Source organism: Podarcis gaigeae, assembly GCF_964106915.1.
Source record: "Podarcis gaigeae genome assembly, chromosome: 6".
NCBI lineage: Eukaryota > Metazoa > Chordata > Lepidosauria > Squamata > Lacertidae > Podarcis > Podarcis gaigeae.
In genome coordinates this window covers 87,463,404-87,488,388 of record NC_139682.1, presented here as the reverse complement: position 1 = coordinate 87,488,388, position 24,985 = coordinate 87,463,404, and the positions used below count along the sequence as shown (strand labels likewise).

The window sequence follows — 24,985 nt, the reverse complement described above, 5'->3', positions numbered from 1 at the left end:
AGCCGCCGCCACCAAAAGTTGTGAGTTCAGACTCAGGCAGTTCAGATTTAATAATGCAAAGTTTCAACAGGCTTTGATTTCAGAACTGTTTTATTGGGAATGCACGTAAACAAAAAAGCACAATAAACTTCTGGCAATGGCCAAATTGAATACATAACTTTGAATAAATTAAATACATACCATATTTTATTACGTTTTAGATTTAAACTATTTGTGTGCTTCTAGGGGGTATTTGAAATATAAGGAAACCCCACACCACTGTTTGATGGGGTAAACACTAATACCCTGATCTGAAACACATTGCTTGGTAGACAATCTCACTCATTCAGGATACTTAGATCAGGATTTAAAAGATTTGGATGCCCAGGAAGCTAGATTTAACCATGTTTACTAGGAAATACAGGACATTGTGTCACTGGTTTTAAGGGAGACATCCGTAGGGTTACTGCCAGGATCTTACTGGAAGCTACCCATCAACATGCTACTGAAATTATGCCCCAAATGTCTGAACATATACCAAATAAGTGTTAAATTTTCAGTCTCTACATTTCAGGTACTCAGATTTTGTATATTTTTGTACTTCATATATAACAGGGTATCATTTCTAGTAGAGAGCTAGAGAACTTGTGCAGGTGCAGTTATAAGGTAGTTCAAAGTACCCCTTAGATGCGACTGATATATTCATTCTGAACGAATATATAATGGAATGTTTATAGAGGAAAATAAGATCAGGCAAGTCCAGGACAGGACATGGGCATCATTTTCAGGAATTAGCAGTGCCTTTTAACTGTATTTGATAAAATCGAACCCCCCCCCCAACCCCAACCCCCTAATTTAAAATATGTAACAACTCTTCAAAGGAAAATTCAGAATTAAGAGACAGAATTTCTGGGAATGGACGTAACCGTCTGCACCCTTTGTGCTGTTGGCCTGATATACAAGAATATAAACTATTTAAACAACATTGAATTGGAACAAATTAAGTAAAATCGAGGTATTCCAAGACTGTGGATATAAGCCACAATAAGGAAAATATGCTTCCATTTGTTTCAACGGGTTTTAGCTGTGCTATTTATTAGGAGGATTTTTAGTAAATATAATTAATTCTGCTGCTTTTTTCTGTAGATAATCGTTTTTTTTTTTTTGTACTGAAATGAAAATGCCCAAGCAATAAATATAATCAATATAATTGAAATTACAGTACCAAATCCCATAGGGATGAAAACTTTCTAACGCCTTAGATTTAATTACACTTTTGCTTTCACAAATAAGGCTCTGATAGTGAAAACGCTCTGTAAAACATAGCAGCCGAAAAGGAAAAAAATCTACATTGCTATAACTGAATTAAGGTTACGGTAGCTTTGATAAATGTTTCAAAGTCAGCATTTAAGAAAATAAACAGATGCTACTATCCTAAAATTAATTTCAGTGCTAGCTAGATAATATATATATAAATATTGCTGTAAGTCACTTGGAGATCTTCAGGCTACAAGCAACTAATAAGTTTAATAAATATAAATAAATAAATGGAGCTCACTTAAAACAAAATAATATCTTCCGCACCAGGAGGAAGAGGTGAAACTCATCCACATTTATTTTTCGGCAAATATTTGTGACTATAAGAACTTGAAGTCTGGGTTTCAAAAAACACTTTTAGGATGTGAAACAAAATGTTTCCTATTCAAAGGGGCAAATCTAAAACCCATCTCCAAGCAGAATCTAAAATCAAAACAGCACATTTTCAGAGTTCTCTTTTTATATATATATTTGGGCTTTGGCATAGATCAACTATTTTGTATGGCAATCAAAATGCAAAATTCTGGGTGAGGATTTCAACATATGCATTTAAAAGTTAAGAATCGGAATGTGAATTTTTGCATTTGAACTCTAAGCATTATACAAATAATTATTTTATCCCACGAAATGTGGGTAATTATCCACCAGAAAATTTCTCCCTGCTAGACTCACTGAAATGAAAGGGAACTAGCTGTTCAAATATCTTCCACACTGACTATTCAGTGCTCTTCCTCATCTGATGCAGCTTCATCAATAGAGATGTCCAGTAGGTGGCAGATGGCTTTGATGTAGTAGGAAGATTTTTCTCAGGTTACTGTGGTACCTTCTCTTCAGTTCCCAGGATCTCTCCGCCAGAGGCACCATGTTTGATCTTTGTCCATGCTCTGAGAAGCCTGATGGACACTGGCACTGCCATATTCTCTTGCAGAAAGCAAATGTTTAGCTCAGGCTGTTCTTACTGATAAAACACAAGAACTTCTGACGCCTGACTTATGGCCATTCTTCATTCTCCTTCCTCACATACTCCAGAGGAGACGGCTTGAAATCCTACAAAAATAACAATGTTTGAAATTTAAAAGAGGTGCATCCAGGAAAAACCTTGTACACTGTACAATCCTATGCATATTTACACCTTTCCGTCCGACTGAAAATCAGTGGCACTTGCTCCCAAGTACCGTATTTTTTGCTCTATAAGACTCACTTTTTCCCTCCTAAAAAGTAAGGGGAAATGTGTGTGCGTCTTATGGAGCGAGTGCAGGCTGCGCAGCTATCCCAGAAGCCAGAACAGCAAGAGGGATTGCTGCTTTCACTGCGCAGTGATCCCTCTTGCTGTTCTGGCTTCTGAGATTCAGAATTTTTTTTCTCTTGTTTTCCTCCTCCAAAAACTAGGTGCGTCTAGTGGTCTGGTGCGTCTTAGACAACGAAAAATATGGTAAGTGAGGATAAGGATTGCAACCACAAATTCTTATTACAAATACATCTGTGGCCAAGGGGCTTGGATCAGGGGGAGAGGCTGAAACAAGAACTTGAATCTAGGAGAATCCAGCATCCCTGGATACCATGGGCTGGTTGCTATGATGTCACTGGTGGGAAAATATACTGAGTGAGATGATCAACCTTGGAGTTCCTATCTTAAAAAGATAGAAAGAAAGAACGAATGCAGACTACATCCAATGTTGGACAAAGGAGCTGAGCAATAAGAAAATTGCTATGTTTCTAGACACACAGCGGGCTGGAGAGGAAGTTTTATTCTACTGTATGTTTAATCAATGATTTAGTAGGGATTGACAATCTGATAAGTGACCTCACTTGTTGAAACTGGAAATGTTAATTTAATATACGTGCAGGAATTGATTGATGGATAGTTGTCTGAAAAGGAATTAAGTCAAAAACGCAAGCAGATTGTAATGTAAGGTTATCTGTAGTGTTTGAAGTTAAACTAGAATTAATTGGGGAATATGATGCAGCACTCAGGAGAACCGTTGACACATCTAGGAAGGTGTGCGAGAAGTCAGATTTGAAAAAATGTTAAATTTGTCTTAATTTAATTTGCTTAAATTAGTGACCAATCTGTAAAAACTTAAAAATCAATTTAAAAAATTTAAAATAAAAAGGCCCTTACTCTCAGCTTTATATGTCTTTTCCAAATGAACTTTCTAATGTCTTACCTGAGTGAATTAAATCAGGTGACCAAAAGTAGCTTCGGAATTCACGCTGTAGCAACTGCTGCGAAACACAAATTAAAAATGCATGTATAAATAAATCACTACGCCATAAAACAGTGCAATGTTAACGAATATTAATTTGAATTTTCCACAGAAGTTTTGAAACGCAACGTACCTGGCAGGAGAAAATTTCTTCACTGCAAAAGAAGAAGAAGAAGTATTAGTATTTGGTCATCAAGGCTGCAATTCCATGCACAAGAACCTAGGGAAAAGGTTCCACATTCCCAGGAGCTGGCTCCATGTTATTTTGCTAATATTCAACTTTCTTAGCTGTACTAAGATGGACACATTCGACCTGGCCTCTTGCACTCTTTTACACACTAGGGATATATGTGGAATTCTGTATCCACTACTTAATAGCCAGACTTTTGGGGTCAGTGAACACATGTGGAATTCTGAGAAAGTGCTGTAAGGCACCAGTCACAGAAATGGACAGGACGACAATATTATGCAGGCCTGCCCCACCCCCATCAATGGGGAAGACTGGTCCCTACATCTGCCATCACATTGCTTACATCACACTTTTTGCACCTCTCCTCTGTGCAGAATAGAACGGAAGGTACCCACTCCTGGCATCCCATGAAATGTGGGCAAGTTTGAGGAGGAGTGTTTAATACAAGGATGCCTAAAGGTAAAGGTAAAGGTAAAGGGACCGCTGACCATTAGGTCCAGTTGTGGCTGACTCTGGGGTTGCGGTGCTCATCTCGCTTTATTGGCCGAGGGAGCCAGCGTACAGCTCAGGTGGCCAGCATGACTAAGCCGCTTCTGGCGAACCAGAGCAGCGCACGGAAACGCCGTTTACCTTCCCACCGGAGCGGTACCTTTTTATCTACTTGCACTTTGACGTGCTTTCGAACTGCTAGGTTGGCAGGAGCAGGGACTGAGCAACGGGAGCTCACCCCATCGCGGGGATTCGGACCGCTGACCTTCTGATCGGCAAGTCCTAGGCTCTGTGTGAGTGCAAACAAGTACTGAGCAGAAAGAGCAACCTGCCTCTTCTGCAGTGTGGATTATTGAGGGAATATTAACTGAGACTTTTCATGGGTGTCATAGGAGAGACCAGCAAGTGAATTGGCAACCTCTGATTTAGGTAAGTGTTAATACCTTTAGTTGAGATTCTTGCAGGGGGGGGGGGTGTTGAACTAGATGACCCTCAGGGTCTTTTCCAACTTTGCAGTTTTGTGATTCTATCATACTCCGTATTTCTGCCTCAACCCTTTAAGTGCAACTAGGGTGGAATCTACACACATATTAAAAAAACGCTGTGAAAGTGCTTTTAAAAAATCGTTTTGAAAACGATATTGAATTTGCCATAGCTCACTGTCGCCATCTGGTGTCACATTTTGTATACTGCACTTTGCCACGCATTTAAAACTGTGTACCTGAGTCCTAGGTGTAGCCTGGTAACAAACAGATGAGGGAAATATCTCACCTTTCCTCCGAAAACGCTTCATGAGCCAAATAAGGAACGATCCTATTGAAAACAACGAGGCCGAAGTGACTGTGGCTGCAATTGTCACGTTTCTTGAAGGTGCTGAAGGAACTGAAGTTGGAAAAAGGAGTTTGAATGAAATCAGTAGTAAATCGCCATTATTACAATACTTTATAGCTGTCAGAGCTTATAGCACAGGAGGCTTCAAATCAGCACTTCTGTTCCTCTGTAGTCTCTCCCTGGTTCCTCCATAGCAGCGCTTTGCCTGGGACCATGTTACCAGTATTCCCCCTCATGGATAAACTCCTGTTTATGACAGGTTCCTTATCTCCCATAATTCATATGAGCATTTCCCCTATCCAGCCATCTTCAGAGAGTAGCATCGGAAGAGACCCTCATTATGTGTTTATAAAAATGCTTTCTTTTCCCACCCTGATTTTCAAGATCACTCAAAGATCTCTTCTACACTGCTGGCACTACAAGAAAGGATAGCAATGAAATGAGTGGATACCTCCACATGCGGGAAGACTTGACGTCCAGTTTCCTGCAGCCAGGCAATGGAGTCTGTGGGGACCATTAAGCACCCATCCCTCTGCACAGCTGACCTCGCAAATTGTGCCGTAGACAAAATGTCTGTCAGGGTCCGAACAATTCAAGAAGCCGTTCTCAGGGGGTGTCAGTATTTCACACTGTATTGCTGAAATACAATGATGCAGATATTAACCTAAGGACTCAGCTACACGGCTGCAAATAAAGCATTTTAAGTGGGTTTTACAGTGCAACATACAAATGTGTCACTAGATGGTGACAGCGAGCTATGGCAAATTCAAAACATTTTCCAAAACGTTTTTATAAAAAGCATTTTCACAGTGTTTTTTTATATTCCACCCAAGTTTAGTAAACTGCGAGTTTCTGTGAACATTGATCTATTTTTCATGTCACGGCAAGCTAAACTAGTGTAGTCTAGAAAGAGGATCACCTGCTCATCTTGCTACTTGTATGAACTAGCCACTTGGGATATAATTAAAGAGCAGACTATAAATATAGCAAAATAAATAATAGGCCTGAGATACAACTCTACTACAGACAGGGGAGAAATTTGGTTTGGTTCTGATTTAAATGCAATCCTACATCATTTGCATTTCCCAAAACAAGACAAAAACTGAAACAAAGCTATCCTTCAAAATTTCCCCTCCTCTATATTTTGTGATTCAATTCTCCTATCAAAAAAATATTGATAAAAACATATATTAGTGAAAATATGTGTGCATTTATTGGCTCTTGCATATATTAGTTCCTGTATATATTGTGCAAAATTGTACACAAAATGTGTACGTTAGGAGAAACGCATCCTACAATGCTGATGAATTTTCCTGAGGGCTTTTTATTTCAAAGTATCTGCAAACTGATTTGGAAATGTGCTGAGATGGGCTTAAGTCTCACCTTCGCAAACAGGAATTGGCTCTGACCACTGTCCCTTGGATGTGCATTGAATTATGGATGATCCTCTCAAGGTGTGGCCCTCCTCACAGCTAAATTCGCAGACTGAATTGTAGCTTGGATCTGTATCCAGGTGGGAGCAGTTCACAAAGCCCCTTTCGGCCTGATGGACCACCTCACATTTCACTGCTGTAAGAGACAGTTGAAACTTACGGTTAGTTTGCATGTCACTGGGACACCGGAAATAAGAAAAATATAATCCTGTAATGCAGACGAAGGCAATGGCCCAAATGAGATAGTACCTTCACACTCTGGTTTTTGTCCATCCCATTCTCCATAGGCACCACAGTGGAGCTCACTGGGCCCTCTCAGAGCAAACCCTTCTGCACAAGCAAACTTGCAGGTTGAATTCCAGGAAAAATTCCCAGAAGCATGAGAGCAGTTCAAGAAGCCATGAGCTGGAGTTTTCAGTTCACTACACTCCACAGCTGTTAAATGACATATTCATCTGCATTAGTTCTGTCTTGGGGGTAACAAGAAAAAATATACCTGGTGACAAGATGGGCTTAGGCTTTTGTGGATGGGAAAGGGAGCTGCAGGTGAATGGATTGGGAGACTTGAAGGTTTCAAAGTGTTAGACTCTACTGTTAGAGACAAGATGCTAGAGAGCAGCAAGATTCCCTCACCCTGAAATTCAGTTGGGGGTGGGGAGCTCATAATTGTAAGGTTGCATTAATGAAAAGTCAGTCATCACTACTATGGGCAGGGAGTGTGAAGGGGCTGCATGTTATGGGAAAATATATTCCCATGTTTCTTTGGGCTGAACTACACATTAACACTTCCATGCTTGAATATATCTTGCCACGTGAAAGGCAATACTTGTTTTTATAATAGTTGGAGCTAAAATGTAGCAGTAGAAAGACTTGATAAGCCTTTAGATGTGTAAGTGGGACTTCTGACCTGGGACAAATAGCAGCTTTGGGGAGGAAGGCGCCTTTACCCACTGGCAAAATGGTGAAAAAGCCTCAGCTTGTGGTTCTGATCTGAATTGCCCCTCCCATGACTGCTATTTAAAAGAAGCATAAAGGAACGGTGGTTCACAATGCTTTCTTTCTTTTTTTCTGATTTTGTTTTTGAGAACACCAGGGGCCAGAACCAGTTAGTAGGAACAGAAGCAGGCCAGCCTGTTTCCAGCTCTTTCAAAACAACTACCGTATTTTTTGCTCTATAAGACTTACTTTTTCCCTCCTAAAAAGTAAGGGGAAATGTGTGTGCGTCTTATGGAGCGAATGCAGGCTGCACAGCTATCCCAGAAGCCAGAACAGCAAGAGGGATCACTGCTTTCACTGCACAGCAATCCCTCTTGCTGTTCTGGCTTCTGAGATTCAGAATATTTTTTTCTTGTTTTCCTCCTCCAAAAACTAGGTACGTCTTATGGTCTGGTGCGTCTTATAGAGCGAAAAATACGGTATTTCCAGAGATGTGTTGAAAGCTTTCATTACAAACCATTTTAACAGATTAACAAGTTAGAGAGATGACTGGGATTCAGCTCAGTTTAAACCAATGGGATAAAAATCATAACTGCAGATTTTTCAGAACATTTTTATCCCCGTGAATAGGAAATCGTACCTTCACATGCAGGGATTGGCTGTGACCAGCGTCCCTCAGATGAACACTGAATTTGAGGTGATCCTCTTAAGGTGTAGCCCTGCTCACACACGAAATCACAGGTTGAGTTGTAGGTCAGTTCTGCGTCCACATGGGAGCAACTCACAGAGCCATTTTCAGGCGAAGGTACCGCTTCACATTTCACCGCTGAAACAGACACAGATTGTGACCTTGGTTAATCCAGATACATTACAGGAGAGTGCCGGCAGGGGGGACGGGGTGTGCACACAGAGAAATATAATGAGCTCTGTGAAGGTAAGCAAGGCAATGGAACAAAACTAGTACCTTCACAGGATGGCTGTTGTCTGTCCCACTCTCCAGATGCCTGACACTGCAGCCTGCTGGAGCCACTCAAGACGAAGCCATCTTTACAGCCAAACTCACACGACAAATTCCAGGCAAAATTCCCAGAGGGGTGGGAGCAGTTGAGGAACCCGTGAGCAGGTGTCTGGAGTGCATGGCATTCCGCAACTAGAAATGCAATCAAAATGCTTTAGGTTTGTCTTTGTTCTCCAATCCATAAGATACACGGTACCTGAAGCCGAATATGGATTCTTCGCCTAACTACCAAAGATGTGACAATTCTTTCCAGTTTGATGACTATTACAAGATTAAAAGTGGGACCTGTTGCTGTGTGGAGTGCTCCTGTTCAGGGTTCCAGCTGGCCAAGCACTTTCCTAGGTTACTCCATTACACACACACACACACACACACACACACCCCTAGTTTTCAGATACTCCATTCTATCTTCACTGCTTGCATTTCTTCCTTTCCTACAATTAGTCTTCGTTCTGTGGCTTTTGAACATACTCTGGGCCGGTTTTGGGGAAGTGTATTCCCTTAATTTTTTTTATGTGGGTTGTTTTCTTTTGTTTGTACTGCTGCAAACCTTAGGGCTCTCCCAAGCCTGCCTGATCCCTCCCCAATTAAGTATGGGTAATGCCATTTTGGCAGTCTCAGGGAACACTCCCCCCCCCCCCCCGGAGAAAGAGACCTTGGGATTTGCAGGTGCTTCGGGCTATCCTATTGGGTTGTACAGTTATACCTTGTAATCCGTTCCGGAAGCTCCTGCATCCAATTGGAAGCTGTGGAAGCCTCGTCGGACATTCGGGTTCCAAAGAATGTTCGCAAACTGGAACACTCACTTCTGGGTTTTGCGGTGTTTGGGGGCCAAAAGTGTGAGTACCAAGGCGTTTGGGATCCAAGGTATAACTGTATTGTCACAACTCCCACAGAATCTAGCACAAAACAATGTCCTTTGCCAACTCAGCAAAGATTTTGATGCTGTATGGCTAATGAAGACTCACTTCCCTCATCACTTCTAGTTAAGCTAAGCTAAGAGGTTCTGCATTAGTTTTCATTCATTTAGGACTTGCTCAGTTCACTGACCTTTACACAAAGGGGTGGGTGCAGACCAGTTTCCAGAATCGGTGCACAATACGGGTTCCAGTCCAGTGGATTTGTAGCCTTCAGCGCATTGAACATGACAAGACGAGTTGTAGCTAAAATCCTTCACTGGGTGGCTGCATTCTAAGGTACCATGATCTGGTTTTTTCAGTGTGTCACAGGTAATTACTATAGAGAAGGAACACAACAAGGAAGGAGTTAGGCAAAGCCCTTGTTTCAAGCAACGTGCATTAAAGCTACAGGGTTAGAGATGAATTGCCCGGTTTGAAAAAGAACTATACAATTAATCCTACCATGTTCACAATTGCGCCCGTAGAATCCTGTATCACACTGGCAGGTGTAATTATTAATAGTCTCCACACATTTGCCATGGCCGCTGCAGGAATGCAGATTACAGGAGGCTGCAAGACAATTAACAGGCTATAAATCACTCCATCATATGTAACATGCTTTAAATGAACTATTACAAAGAGTGAGTGGAACAGGCTCTTGGCCCTGAAGACATTGATGCATTAAACCACTTTGAGTTTAACATATGTAGGCCACATCCTCTTTCTTGGCCTCGTGCCCTTTGGTTGCTGCCCATCTTTTTCTCCTCTGTGGATCCAAGGGGGAACATGCTCCACAAGGCAGCAAACAACAGAGAAACCCACAAATTAGTTACTGGAGGGTTCTCCATTCTCTTCCTTTTATGCAAAAGTTTTATTTTCACCAGTCTTTGATATGGTTTCCCTATAGAGCACTGCACCACTGCATATCACTTGGCTATCACAAGGTGTCATCGGCACAGTTGTCCTGTGCTTATTTTCCCAGCTTAGGCCACTTCCACACTGTTGCTGTTTTGCAGATGGGATTCAATCACACACCGGCAAAATCAGATGGATATATCCAAAATTGAGGTGGATGTATATGCTCTTGTGCAGCAAACCTGCTCCCACCACCCAAGATTAAAATAAATATCATGTGATAAGGGAATTAACAGCTGTGTGGTATTAACAGCTGTTAAGACTAAGGTTACCAGATTTTTTTCAGAGAATTCGGGGACACTTTTCAACTTCAATGGATTTTGTATGGGGACTGATTTGAAAATCTGGGCACTTCCCCGGGAAACGGGGAAATCTGGTAACCTTAGTTAAGACCTCCTTGTGAACAAATCAGAACAAGGAACAGCTGACTTTCCACAACCCCCTTGCAAACTTTGTACAAATGAGTAAAATGGACAGCTCATTCAATTTGCTTTTATTATTGCTTGTAAGCCGCTCTGAGCCCGGCCTTGGCTGGGGAGGGCGGGGTATAAATAAAAATTATTATTATTATTATTATTATTATTATTATTATTATTATTAACTAACTGGCCCTCTTGAAGTCATCTCAGGCTTACAGACACCAGCAACAGTTTGAGCAAGAAACATACTGTTATTTTTTATTACTTTATCAGTTTATTAGTTTATTGATAAACAAACAAACTGAAAGACTCCGCTGATGATCAAAAGGCGTTTACTGACATTCTGTCCCTAACCCATAATACATTTATACCCCATAGGCAGGTAGTATTATTATAGTGCTGATATTGAAGAGTGAATAGACTGAATAGAGAACAGTGGAACTGTGATGCAAGCCTGCGACTATTTAGGGTTCATCCCTCTTTACCGTTGAAACAGAGCAAATATCAGCTGGGTTTCCCAGCGACTGACGTTTACTCCAATTCAGCGGTAAAGTGGGTTTTCCTGGGGAAAGCAGTGATGCAAACGGAAAACCTCTTGGACCTATGCCTAGAAAGAATGGGACAAGCAGGAAACCACTCAGACCCATGCAATCAGGGCACGGAACAAGTGAAGCAAAGTAAATTTTAAAAAGTGTGGACGATCCCTGAACATTCTGCAGTCTGCATGCCACACAATACAAAAAGATGCTCTCTTGCACAGAAGCCAGTAGGATCTGCCAAACAAGTTTCTAGCTGTTTTAGAGGCAAATATATTAGTCAGAAGGATTCCATCCCATACCTGTATAGCACAAAGCCCTTTTCTTATTGCTGCAACGTTCATCATTCCACTTTCCTGCATCTTGTATTCGGTTGATGTAGATTTCCACGCAGTCCTGGTTTTTCCCTTTGTTGTTTGGTTCACCTTTTGCCCAGTTTTTAGCTTCTTCAGTCAATGCCTTGTTCGTTCCCACCCACCTCCACACACTGCCAATTTTTCTGATCCCAATCCAGTAGTACGATCCATTATAAGGGATCTCTTTGTTTAAGTACTCATTTTCGTCCTTATTTTGAATCGCAACCAGGTGAGTAAAGTGGGTTTTACACCATTTCTCAGCTTCTGTATAATTCATGGTTTCAAGTGAATAATGATATGTCCAGCAGGTGCTTTCCTTAAGCAACAAAAGTCCTGGAAAAAAGAACACATCATCAAGTTGCTATGTATGTCTATTTATTTAGAAAATGTTGCTCAAAGAGCTCTCCAAGACTTGAGGGTTCAGAAACAAGGTTTATGCTGGAGTAAGAAGACAAACTAGACAGGTGGCCAAATCAAGTGGTAAACGGTGGAAGGAGCAGCATCCTGGCTCTAAAAGTGGTGAACAACCATGTCATTCCCAGTGATGGACCTGAGAGGCAGAAATAGAAGCTTGAGGCCCTTTGGGAGTAAAGAGCCTACTTGTGAACAAGGGAAAATTCATAGCTATGAAGATTGGTGGTGGAGGAAAGCAATGAGCTTGGAGACTGGCCTATAAGTGCCAAAAAATACCAGTGAGCAGTCAAGGAGGAAAGGTCTCCTGAACTCTCTAGGCTAGATGGAAGACAAAGAGAAGAAATAACATGACTTTGGACAACTGGTCAGAGAAGTCAAGAAGGAGAGGCTTCACTCTGTATTCATTTTTTAATCAAAATATGACTTCTGTCCATTTCTGACTTTTCAGTATACTTTTTAAAAATGTCTGCAGAATAAGGCTGCTGCTTACAGCGTAAAGAAAAATCAAACAAGGAATGTCGATTTCTGAATTATTCCCCCCCCCCCCCCCCGGATAATAATTTTTATTAATTTCCATTTATAAAAATCCAATAAAAGTCACATTAATACAATACCAAATTACAATACAATGAAAAGAGCCAATTATTCAGTACCAAATTAAACTATTTTGTTTGACTTCCCGTGCTCTAGTTTCCTGAATTATTCTAGAGCAGGACTAGGGAAAAGATAAATGGAAATAAATTGGCAAGCTTTCTAACACAAGTAACAGCAAAATGACTTTCCCCATCTAAGCCCCGTTCCGCGCCTATGAGTGTGGGACGCCTTCGCTTGGTGGTGCTGTGGCCCGTAGACTGAAGCAAAATACTGGAAGAGGGCTAGAGCCGTCACTGAGCAATTTTGGGTCACTGGTTGACAGGGCCAGAAAGGAATTTTTCTCTGTCAATCTGTTTGGCACTTGGTTGGGTTTTTTTCACCTTTCCTTAAGTGAAATTGTGGCCTTTGTTAGGGAGAAGACTGTTGTTTATATGAAGGCAGAAATGGCACTGGGCAGGATCAACATAGTAGGGGGTGCCATTGACCATGGCAGACCCAAGCTTGGGTTGGGTTTCTGCCTGGTTAGAATCTGCAGCCTGGTCACCTATTGATAACTTGTCTTGCTTGGCTTACACCACAATAAGGTTCAACACAGTCTGACTCCCACGGGACAGGTTTGGAGTGGTCCAAACCTGGCAGATCCATCCCATCAACATGGGGGAAGGATGAACTGATTCTGGGACCCAATGATATGCCAACCTTTGCCCTGCCTGCTGCTGTCAATAAAGATTTGGCCTGATTTCAACCCATCACCATTGTGCGATCTGGTTATTTTGCTGCTCTCATGGGCCACATAATGCGCCTGCCTGGGCAAATAAGGCAGCCAAATAAGAGTGAGCTGAGTAATTCACCCAATAATTGTAGGCTGCAAACAATTCTGTTTGGGGCTCTACTAAAAACCAAAGGGATTCCCAGAAAGCTGAACTCCACCTGTCCGTTTTCTAGAGGATTTCCCATTCTGAAAGACATTACTTACCATAGGTGAGACCAGACAGGAACCAAAGGGCGTTCATTATGGCAGGAACTGACTATAAAGCTTTTTTTTCTCCCTCCCTTGAGTTGACTTTGTAGAATTTGCTGCATAATGAAAAAAAGGAAGCGCAGCACATTTATGGTAAGGAATGGGTTTTAAAGCAGAGGAAAAATATATTGAGGTTGAACACTGGGACATGGTTTTAGGATGTGAGGCTTGATGTACTTTTCGAGACTACAATCCTATGTATCCATAATTACTTGGTAGTAATTGAATTAAACAGTATTTACTTCTGACTGTGAGGGACGCGGGTGGAGCTGTGGGTTAAACCACTGAGCCTAGGACTTGCCATCAGAAGGTTGGCTGTTCGAATCCCCGTGACAGGGTGAGCTCTTGTTGCTCGGTCCCTGCTCCTGCCAACCTAGCAGTTCAAAAGCACCTCAAAGTGCAAGTAGATAAATAGGTCTCCGACGGGAAGGTAAACGACGTTTCCGTGCGCTGCTCTGGTTCACCCACCACAAGCAGCTTAGTCATGCTGGCCACATGACCCGGAAGCTATACGCTGGCTCCCTTGGCCAGTAAAGCGAGATGAGCGCCGCAACCCCAGAGTCGTCCGCGACTAGACCTAATGGTCAAGGGTCCCTTTACCTTTACTTCTGACTGAGGGCTGCCCACACCTCAGCTTGACCTGTGCCTAGAAAACACGGGCCCGAGTGGTTTTCCCCTTGCCCCACTCCTTTCCCAGGGAAAACCTGCTTTTTAGCTTTAAATTGAATAGATGAAAATCCTGAGAGCAGCAGGACAAGAGGAAATCTGGCTAAGCCCCGAGGGGATGGGCATAGGAGGATTACACCACAAATAACATACCGGTAATGAATGTACCCAACAATGAAGGTGAACACTTGACAGTTAATCTCTTCTTAGCAGTTAGGATAGTACATGCTCAATACTGGAAAAATGGGCAATCCCAACTATTACAGAATGGGTATTGGAAATAGGCACGCATGAACACAGTAACAGGTTCTTAGAAATAAAAAATAAAAAAATAAAAAAATTGTCCAGTAGCACTTTACAGACCAACTAGGTTTGTTCTGATATAAGCTTTTGTGTGCATGCTTATACCAGAACAAACTTAGTTGGTCTATAAGGTGCTACTGGACAATTTTTTATTTTTTTAAATTTTTATTTCTAAGAAATTTTTATTTTGAATGCATCAGACAAACACGGCTACCTACCTGAATCTAGGTTCTTAGAAGAAATGGACAAATCACACATATGGAATTCTTTTCCAAGTGGTATTGTTTCGTTATGGACAAGAATCATCATTTTGAGTTCAGCACCTTATGCATTTTTGCATTTCAGCAATGGTACAATACATACATGGCTTACTATCTGTTTATTAATATGCAATAAAAATACATAAACATGCACGCAGAGTCTTGCTTACTTACCAACAATAGCTGCAGAATCCTGATTCTCGGAAGTATTCTGGTGTAGCTGCCTTGATGTAGAGTCTGTGTCCTTGGTGAGGTCAGTATTCTAGGTTTTGGCCGATGACCCGTCTTACAGCTTTCACTTGCTGATACTTAACTGTGAGCCATGAGCGCTGTGTCTTTTATATTGTGTCCAGCAAAATGTTACTGAGGAGGCGGGGAGTGAGAATTTCCCTAGGTAGGAAAAAAAATGATTTGCCTGGAATATCCGTGTTTCTAAATTAGTCAGACAGCCTCCCTGCCTCTTCCTTCTCAAAACACTGGTGAGCATCTGTGCTATTTTTTAAATTCCTGGACATAGAAATCAGTCTTAACAGTAAAAAAAAAAAAGGCATTCAAGTTTCTTTGTTGCTGTAGCTGCAAATGGAATTGTGTTTGTTTTGTAAGCAGGTTCTGTATTCTAAACTAGGGAAACTCACACGGTGGAATCAAAATCTACTATTTCAGTGAATCAAATTTACAAATTGTTCTTTGTGTTTTCTTCCAAATCCAAATTTTCAAACTTTTTTTATAAATAGGTTTTAGAGGGGAAATGGTTTATGTATGTTGCTCAGGTTTGGGCCGAGTTGTTGTTGTTGTTATTATTATTATTATTATTACATTTGTATACCACTTACATGAATGGGACGCGGGTGGCGCTGTGGATTAAACCACAGAGCCTAGGACTTGCTGATCAGAAGGTTGGCGGTTCAAATCCCCGCGATGGGGTGAGCTCCCGTTGCTCGGTCCCTTCTCCTGCCAACCTAGCTGTTCGAAAGCACGTCAAAGTGCAAGTAGATAAATAGGTACCACTTCAGCAGGAAGGTAAACGGCGTTTCTGTGTGCTGCTCTGGTTCGCCAGAAGCGGCTTAGTTATGCTAGCCACATGACCCAGAAGCTGTATGCCGGCTCCCTCAGCCAATAAAGCGAGATGAGTGCCGCAACCCCAGAGTCAGTTGCGACTGGACCTAATGGTCAGGGGTCCCTTTACCTTTTACCACTTACATGCCCAAATGGCTTCTAAGCAGTTTACAATTATATAAAATTGTAAGAAAGGAAAATGTAAATCAACACATGATTACAATTGGATGGTCCAATTCCAGCCTCGGAAAGTGGCACAGGGAGGGCTCACTCGCACGCCCAATACAGCTGCTGCAACCCTCTCCACTACTTCCGCCCCGGAGTCAAGTGTAGCCGGCTGGCAACACTGGGCCATTGCGTGAGAAAGCTGCCTCAGCAGCTCCCTTGCGCGCTTTAGCCAGACCCCAAAGGCCCGCAGCTCCGGCCTCGACGAGGAAACCTGTCATTGGGGCCCCAGGTTGAGCGCCCCCTGAAAAAAATATGCCTGGGGCCACAGCCCTGCCAGACCACACTCCCCCTCGACTACACCACTGCAATTATCTACATTGACAAGGCAATGTCTGATACCCCCTAGCCACACCCAGGACTTCAGTAATTGCCAATGAAATACATTTTGATTTTGAAATACATTTCTGTGCCAGAAGTAGACCCAGCGTATAAAGAGCTTCTACGCTCTCCACCTTGCTTGGATTTAACTTGCGCAATTTCAACCGTGTGCAGTTAAAATCGTGCAAGTTAACTGCACGTAAGATACCATCGTGCTTTGTACATGTCTGCATACCCTGGGGTGCCAACTTGAAATAATAATAATAAATAATTTGTTTATACCCTGGCTGAGCAGCTTCCAACAAAATATTAGAATACAATAGTCTATTAAATATTAAAAGCTTCCCTAAACAGGGCTGCCTTCAGATGTCTTCTAAAAGTCAGGTAGTTGTTTTTCTCTTTGACATCTGGTGGGAGGGCGTTCCACAGGGTGGGTGCCACTACCGAGAAGGCCCTCTGCCTGGTTCCCTGTAACTTGGCTTCTCGCAGCGAGGGAACCGCCAGAAGGCCCTCAGAGCTGGACCTCAGTGTCCGGGCAGAACGATGGGGGTGGAGATGCTCCTTCAGGTATACTGGGTCGAGGCCGTTTAGGGCTTTAAAGGTCAGCACCAACACTTTGAATTGGCTCGGAAACGTACTGGGAGCCAATGTAGGTCTTCCAGGACCGGTGTTATGTGATCTTGGCGGCCGCTCCCAGTCACCAGTCTAGCTGCCGCATTCTGGATTAGTTGTAGTTTCCGGGTCACCTTCAAAGGTAGCATGCACCACTCTGGCGAGGCAGTCTGTGGGGAGGTAGGGTCTCAGCTTGCGTACCAGATGGAGCTGATAAACAGCTGCCCTGGACACAGAATTGACTTGCACCTCCATAGACAGCTGTGAGTCCAAAATGACTCCCAGGCTGCATACCTGTATTAGAGGGGCCCAGATAAACCCCACCCTGCACAATCAATCACAAGACGTGGCACACATACACACACACCATTTGAATGACAATCAACTTTGGAGAGGCCCAGCCCCTCAAATATTTTATTGGTGGGGGGCCAAAGGGACTTGGCCCCCAGGAGTTTGTTCCTGTGGTAGACATCATTTCTATAGGAATACCAATATAAGTTTCCCTTTGTAGTTTGCAATTGGAAATCTTTGACATGTTTAATGATATAATAATCTTTGACATGTTTAATGATGCAACCCTTTTCAATCATACCCCCCCCCAAATTTGAAAATTCATTTGTGATTTGAAATGTGTGCTTTATTATGATTTGATATTTTCCCCTTAGTGGATTTTATGAGCTTCCTACTAGGCATCACTAACACTGAAACCTACTTTTATTGACTGAAGTTTTTTAAATGCCATGTTGGAACTTTACTGGAATAATACATCATTAGTAAAGTTCCAGAAAGGAAGGAAACTCCACCAGGTTGTAAGCTTGTTGGTTATGAAATACCTTTCCTGTCCAGTGTCCAAACAAGACTTTACATCTGATGATAAGCAGGAAAAAGGTCACTGTAAAACTTCCACCAAGTTGCTTGTTTTGGCTGCTTACCCAGCTTCACTGGAAAGTGGGTAATTAAGATTATTAGCAATAATCTTATTGTTCAGATCTGATCCTTTCCATCAAACCCTTTTTCTCCCCTATGATATTTTCCTTCTCTCTTTCATTCCTTTTTCTTTTTGTGTTGCGTATTTTAGATTGTAAGCAGGGACTTCCCACTGATATTTCTTTGAAAGTCGCTCTCAGTCTTTGGTAGGGGCATGTTGAGGGAGGAGTGTTAGAGGAGCATTGCTGTGTGATTGTTTTAAAATATAGTACGTATATTTCTACAAAAAAAAAAAAGCATTTGCAGAAATCATTTTATATAGTATTAGCAGGGGCGGACATGGGTAATATGATGCTGTGAGTGAGGACAAAATTTTGCACACATGCATACCAACATAAAACATAATGTAACAACATAACATAACAACAATATAAGCCCTACATGTGAGTTATTTTGAAGAGAAGGGAGCAGGGTTGTCATAGGTCCAGGAAAACCCAGACATGTTCTCCTTTTGGGGGCCAACATGCCCATCTGGGATGGCAGTGGCTCGTGATGCCCTCTTTTGTCAAGGGGCAGGTTTGGCGGGGGGGGGGGGGAGTATGCACAGACCAAAGGATCTACTAAAACTTTATTTACACCATTTTTTCCTAAAATGACTGTTGAAGTCATTTTGGTAGGGAGAAAAAACCCACTTTTCAGAAAAGTATGTCATTCTTTCTTATGATTTAGGTATGGGCTCCAATATATATCCTGAAAACCCCAGAAACAAAACTTTTCCTCATCTGAACAAAGCTCAGAAACATGGAGAAATAATAGAAATCTTTACCGTTTCAAGGTAGAAATGATTAGCAATGGAAAAGTGGGAAGAGGTGGCAGCAGCCAACGTAAGATGTTTCCTGTTTTGTGGCGCTTGTATGAGAGAGTGTTGCTTTAATCTTTTGGTATTAAGTTAAATGACTCCTTTGTGTGTAGAAAAGAAGAATTGGAATCTAAGTTTGGCACAACATTTCTACTAGGAAAAAGTCCTTTGGGTATGGAAATAAGAAGATGCTGAAACATCTTTTTGTTCTTGCCCGGGTTTTACGTTTAGTGGAAAGTGAGGAAGCCCTGGATACTGCCAGCCCCAAGAGGCTGGGAAATTTTGTTTCTTTGACTCAAGTCTCCAATCTGTCTGGCACTCTCTATTGTCATAACTTGGAATTCTGTGCTTGAATCATACAGGCTGCCTCATTCAGTTTGAGGGAAAGAACAATGTTTTTTGATATGGCTGGAGACACACTGATTTGAAAGAAGTGTAACTTCCTGTGTTGTATCTACACACTTTCTTCTTGTCTCTCTGTTGTCTCTACTCAAATAGGTTTGAAACAATACAAAATGTGTTTACATGAGGCAAGTGGAAGAAATGTGTTCACACATCACGAGCAGCTAGCTCTCTTTGATACCTTTTGTTTAAATATGGATGCAAGAGAACTCTAAACTTAGGCCAACGAGACAGAATTTTACTTTTCAACAGAAACAACAATTACAATCATAAAGCTGTCATTCTGTCCCTTCCTAAATGGGAGTAAGCAAGCCACATTGAACTTGATGCAACTTTGAGCAGTACCAATAAGTACTGAATATCTGAATGGAACTGTAGACGAAGGAATAAACGAGAGTGGCAAATATAGAGGGAGGGAATCCAGGGCTCAGGACAAACAAATCTGGACTCATCACCAATTGCAAACAGGATAATGTTACTTCCAATGGGTGGTCCAAAAGTTGCACACCGTACAGGTTTTTTTTAATTGTGGAACAGCATTTCATACCTCTACCCTACAATACACAACTGCACTATAAAAAGTGGGCTATCACTCTGCAGAAATAAATCTCAACAAAAACAATGAAAATGGCACCAGTGGAGATCTTTTGCTACCAGGGCTATAAACTTGCACTGCTGCAGACAATGGTGTAATGCTGCACTTCCTTACAAAGTTTACATTCACATGTCTAAAATGTGTTTAATGACATTTCAGGATAAACTCAAGGCCACAAATCCATTGTCTGAATCCCAGTTCTTCAAAGTTATTGGTAAGTGTTGCAAAGGGTCCAGTAAACACTTGAAAGGGTATTTAGTTGTGCTTCGTTTATGACTGTAAATGCTAAGCCAGCAGTCTTACTCTGCTTCTGTGGTAGATTCCAGTAAAGGCATCATTTTTAAAGTTTAAATTGTACAGTACGTCAGATTTATATATAAATATATATTTAGCACTAATGTGGTATTGTTTTGGTCAGACTGGATCAAGCCACGACTTGCCCTCCAGGCACTGATTTTTCAAAGGTTGTCCACTGTGGAGAAGAGCTTGAAAATAAAAATACCCGATTATCATTTTTTAACTGTTGTCAATAGCCTATTTGAAATATTAAACCCCCATATATATGGAAGTGCTCTAAATATTGAAGCACTGCTCAAACACATATGATGGAATTCTTCCCTTTTGATGTGTCTTGTCTACCAGGTGTAAAGAGGAATTTCCCCCATGGCTCATCTTAGCTGCCCAGTTTCCCCGCAGGTCTAAGTAGGCCACCTCTGATGTATTTATGGGAAGTGCTGAGAAAGTGCTAATATCTCATTTCCACACAACCCCATACCAATTTACTTCCAAGGATACTGTCGAGGCCTAGGGCTACATCTGACTGATGGATTCTCTTCTGCCTGTCAACCCCTCCTCCTTTGACCTTACAAGATAAAAGATGGGCCTTTCCCTATGGTGTTTTTTTTTTAAAAAAAATCATCATTTTTATCAGCTTTGTCATTGGGTGATGCATGCATTTTGCACATAAGATTTTGAATTTCTCTGCAAGAGTGTCTAGTACAGGTTATCTAGGTAAGTAAACTATCGGATTTATTTTTCATTTATACCCACCTTTCTCTCGCATCCCTTTTTCTTAACAATAATAACACTTATTAATTGGAATCTGGATTTAGAGTGTATAAAAACAAATAGGCTTCCTTACATCACAAAGAAAAAGTTCCAGGTGCCCCACCCTTTTTCACTGGAAGTCCCACCTATATGAATTAAATATCAAATAACATACGTTTAATGAAATTCTTATATTAATTTTCTTAAAGTTAGTTCTAAGGTATTGTGTAGCCCATATACATAGTTGGAGGTTTTGAGTCCCTCCGACCAACGGTGTGGCTCCAAGAGGGCTCTGGCGCCAGAAATGTTTGTTTTGGGAGTGTAAGCCTGTCCTCTCAGCCCCAGATTCTAAGGAATGTGTTTTATTATTATTAATTAAATTTCTATATCGCCCTGCATCTGAAGATCACAGTGTGGTTTACAATATAAAAAGTCCTTACTGTACTCCTTGTCCTTTTGCTGCAGCCTCTGCTGTTGTAACCCCTAGGATGAAAGGACTCACATTTAAAATTTCCCATGGTGTTTAGTTATGTTAGTGGCCCCTGCCTCTTGCCCAAGCCAATAGGAATATGAGGATAAGCACCTCATATTATGCTCATGTGTTCGCGATGTACCTTTTTCAAACTAACAAACCATTGTGACTGCCCCCCTCCCTTCACATATGGGGGGACATTTTAATTTTGTTTGTGCGCGATCTGAAAACTACAGGTAGTGCAGAAGGCTGTGGCACAATTATTGGCAGACATGAGACCCCCCCTTCAGTTTGCTACCCGGCCAAGTTCAAGCTAAAAAAGCCAATGCAATTCTGGGCTGCATCAATAGGAGTATAGCATCTAGATCAAGGGAAGTAATAGTGCCACTGTATTCTGCTCTGGTCAGACCTCACCTGGAGTACTGTGTCCAGTTCTGGGCACCACAGTTCAAGAAGGACACTGACAAACTGGAACGTGTCCAGAGGAGGGCAACTAAAATGGTCAAAGGCCTGGAAACGATGCCTTATGAGGAACGGCTAAGGGAGCTGGGCATGTTTAGCCTGGAGAAGAGGAGGTTAAGGGGTGATATGATAGCCATGTTCAAATATATAAAAGGATGTCACATAGAGGCGGGAGAAAGGTTGTTTTCTGCTGCTCCAGAGAAGCGGACACGGAGCAATGGTTCCAAACTACAAGAAAGAAGATTCCACCTAAACATTAGGAAGAACTTCCTGACAGTAAGAGCTGTTCGACAGTGGAATTTGCTGCCAAGGAGTGTGGTGGAGTCTCCTTCTTTGGAGGTCTTTAAGCAGAGGCTTGACAACCGTATGTCAGGAGTGCTCTGATGGTGTTGGCAGGAGGTTGGACTTGATGGCCCTTGTGGTCTCTTCCAACTCTATGATTCTAAGGTGCTACTATTATTAGCATACAAAGCCCTTAACGACTTCAGTGCACCCATCTCCCGCATATGTGCAAAACAGGAAAAGTTCAGAGTCCTATATGACTGACTTTCCCCCATGCCAGCTCTTCCCACCCAAGAAAAAACATAAAAGTAGCTCGTTTTGAACATACTTATTTCTCTATGTTCACTGCCTGGGGAAAGTGAAATATTTCCCTGTCATGACGTAAAGGATGTTTTGCTGGTATGTGATTTACTGAAACTAACTTTAGAATCTAGATCAAGGATTACTTAAGTTTCCTTGGCTATCTTTTTTCTTTTTAATGCAACTTACCATTTCTGTGCATTTGTCTGGAGTCTTAAAAAAAAATGCTGGTGGTGACTGACAGGCTTGAAAAGTGCAATGCAGCCCTGTAGCGTTGAACGAAGCTTCTTGGACTTCAAAGGCAGGGAGATCTTGATGGTGGCAGCAGTGAGTGACCAGATTCCTCAGAAGTACCTACCTCTCCCTTCAGTGAACCCTCTGTTTGCCACACCATACTTGGGCTCAAGCGAGGATTGTTTCTTGTGAGTAAAAAGAGCACACCTAGGGGATCTTTCCTCCATACAAAGCAAATCTTTTGGACATAGAAAAATAAATGCCAGAGAACGGCTGGCCTTCTCCTGCGATGTATTTTATTATCATTTTGATGTCTCCCACCCTGCTCACCATGTGGGACACTACTGACACGGTTCAGTAGAAAAAGGACTCGGACCCCAGAGCAAAGAAAACAAATGCTGTTTAAATGCACATTTCACTTAGGCAGTGAAATAACTAAAAGTAGAAATTCACTTTTACAACTCCTCTGTGTGTGTGTCTCTGTGTGTGCATGCCTTGTGAGCCATAAGTGGGCACCTCTGAGAAGTTTCTCTGCAGACTGGCCCTTAGTCACTGAACAATCAGCTGAAGTGCTGTCCCGTATATGAGCCATTAGCACTTCCTTTTCTTTGAAGAAACGTTCCATTAGATGTCCTGTTGAGCAAATAAGAAGTCTCTTGGGCGTAATGAACAAAAGAACAATGCCTCTAGAAATGCAAGCCAGTGACTAAATATTAACTATCTATAGACAGTTTGCATGCTTGGAATGCTGATTTCTAAAACCATCTTATCTTTCTGGTACCAGATGTACTTCCCATACCCATATCCGCATATATTTCAGACTACTTGGGCAACAGAACAGAGATATAAAATTGCCCACAAATGGTTTGCTCATAATTTTTCTTGAAGAGGGGAATTATTCATTGGTGCAAAGCCAGCTATCATTTGAAATGCCTCCATCTATCCACTTTGTCATAGGTTATGAGACTATCCATCAAGCCAGAGGTTTAGAAGCAACCTAAGCAAGGAAGTAACTGTTTACAGATTACTATAAAAATGTAAAGGACCCCTGACAGTTAAGTCCAGTTGCGAATGACTCTGGGGTTGCGGCACTCATCTCACTTTACTGGCCGAGGGAGCCGCGTTTGTCCGCAGACAGGTTTTCTGGGTCCTGTGGCCAGCATGACTAAGCTGCTTCTGGCGAAACCAGAGCAGCGTACAGAAACACTGTTTACCTTCCCGCTGCAGCGGTACCTATTTATCTACTTGCACTTTGACATGCTTTCAAACTGCTAGGTTGGCAGGAGCTGGGACCGAGCAATGGGAGCTCACCCCGTCACGGGGATTCGAACCGCCGACCTTCCGATCAGCAAGCCCTAGGCTCAGTGGTTTACACCACAGTGCCACCAGCGTCCCTACACATTACTATACTGAAGCATAAATTCTGGATCACCTAAATCCTATACCACTCCTTCTGGAAGACTATTTTCCGGGTGCTGTAGCATTGTGTCCGGTTCAAAGTTTTGTTTTTATGTTCCATCATCCTCGGACATAAGGCACCTAATAAAACGAGAACTGAAGCCTTGCACTTCAATCTTGGGCCACCCAAAACCATAAAGACACTGGCCCATAGAAGAATGTGCTCTATGAGCATTAATGACCAGACCAGTCCTGTTTATGAGTGAACTTTACCTCCTTTTCTCCGGCTCACCACCTTCCACCCTTGTTCTCTTCTCAGGATCTCCCACCTCTTTCTCTCACTGCAATTCCACCCACCCTGACTCTGGCCCTTGGGTGACTTTCCCTATGGGTTTATGGCCCTTCATAGAAAAAGGCTTCCCCTTTCAACCTACCATAAGGACTTGACAAAATGCTATGGGCATTTCAAAGGAGAGTTTTTCTGATGGTAGGGATGTATGATTTGGGATGTCCTCAAAGTTATCTTGGTATACCTTCCAACATTTCTCTCTTGAAAATAGAAACATCCCATTCCATCATGATAATTTTACTGTTTATACCCCATACATCTTACTGGGTTGCCCCAGCCACTCTGGGCAGCTTCCAACATATATAAAAACATAATAAAACATGAAACTAAAAAAAAAAAAAACTTCCCAATATAGGATTGCCTTCAGATGGCTCGGGAGGCAGATAACACCACATTTATCCGATGAAAATAGGGACGTCCTAAGGGAAAGTGGGACATTCCGGGGTCAAATCAGAAGCCGGGATGATCCAGGGCTGTCCCTGGGAAATAGGGACACTTAGAGGGTCAGTTTTGGGGAGCAAAAGTGTAGCAACTTCAGTTTGATATTCAGGATTTTTTTGCTGAAAAGCATCTGCAAACTAGGAACCAACTTCAGAATTTCATCAAACCAGCTCAGGTTGTGTGTGTGTGTGTGTGTGTGTGTGTTTAATGGTATTTATGG

General features: G+C 42.0%; 1 protein-coding gene across 1 annotated transcript; it reads right to left on the bottom strand.

Moving 5' to 3' along the window:
- Positions 1-72: 72 nt before the first annotated feature.
- On the bottom strand, positions 73-24,630 carry SELE (selectin E). The gene is made up of 15 exons (XM_083743875.1): positions 24,410-24,630; positions 14,958-15,173; positions 13,510-13,610; positions 11,472-11,858; positions 9,762-9,869; positions 9,451-9,636; positions 8,347-8,532; positions 8,023-8,208; positions 6,696-6,881; positions 6,397-6,582; positions 5,465-5,650; positions 4,954-5,064; positions 3,637-3,658; positions 3,465-3,522; positions 73-2,343 (listed from the first exon to the last, which is right to left on the bottom strand). The coding sequence occupies exons 3-14, from the start codon at positions 13,544-13,546 to the stop codon at positions 3,474-3,476; spliced, it is 1,830 nt and encodes a 609-aa protein (XP_083600001.1). The 5' UTR covers positions 13,547-13,610; positions 14,958-15,173; positions 24,410-24,630; the 3' UTR covers positions 73-2,343; positions 3,465-3,473.
- Between the last annotated feature and the right edge of the window lie 355 nt (positions 24,631-24,985).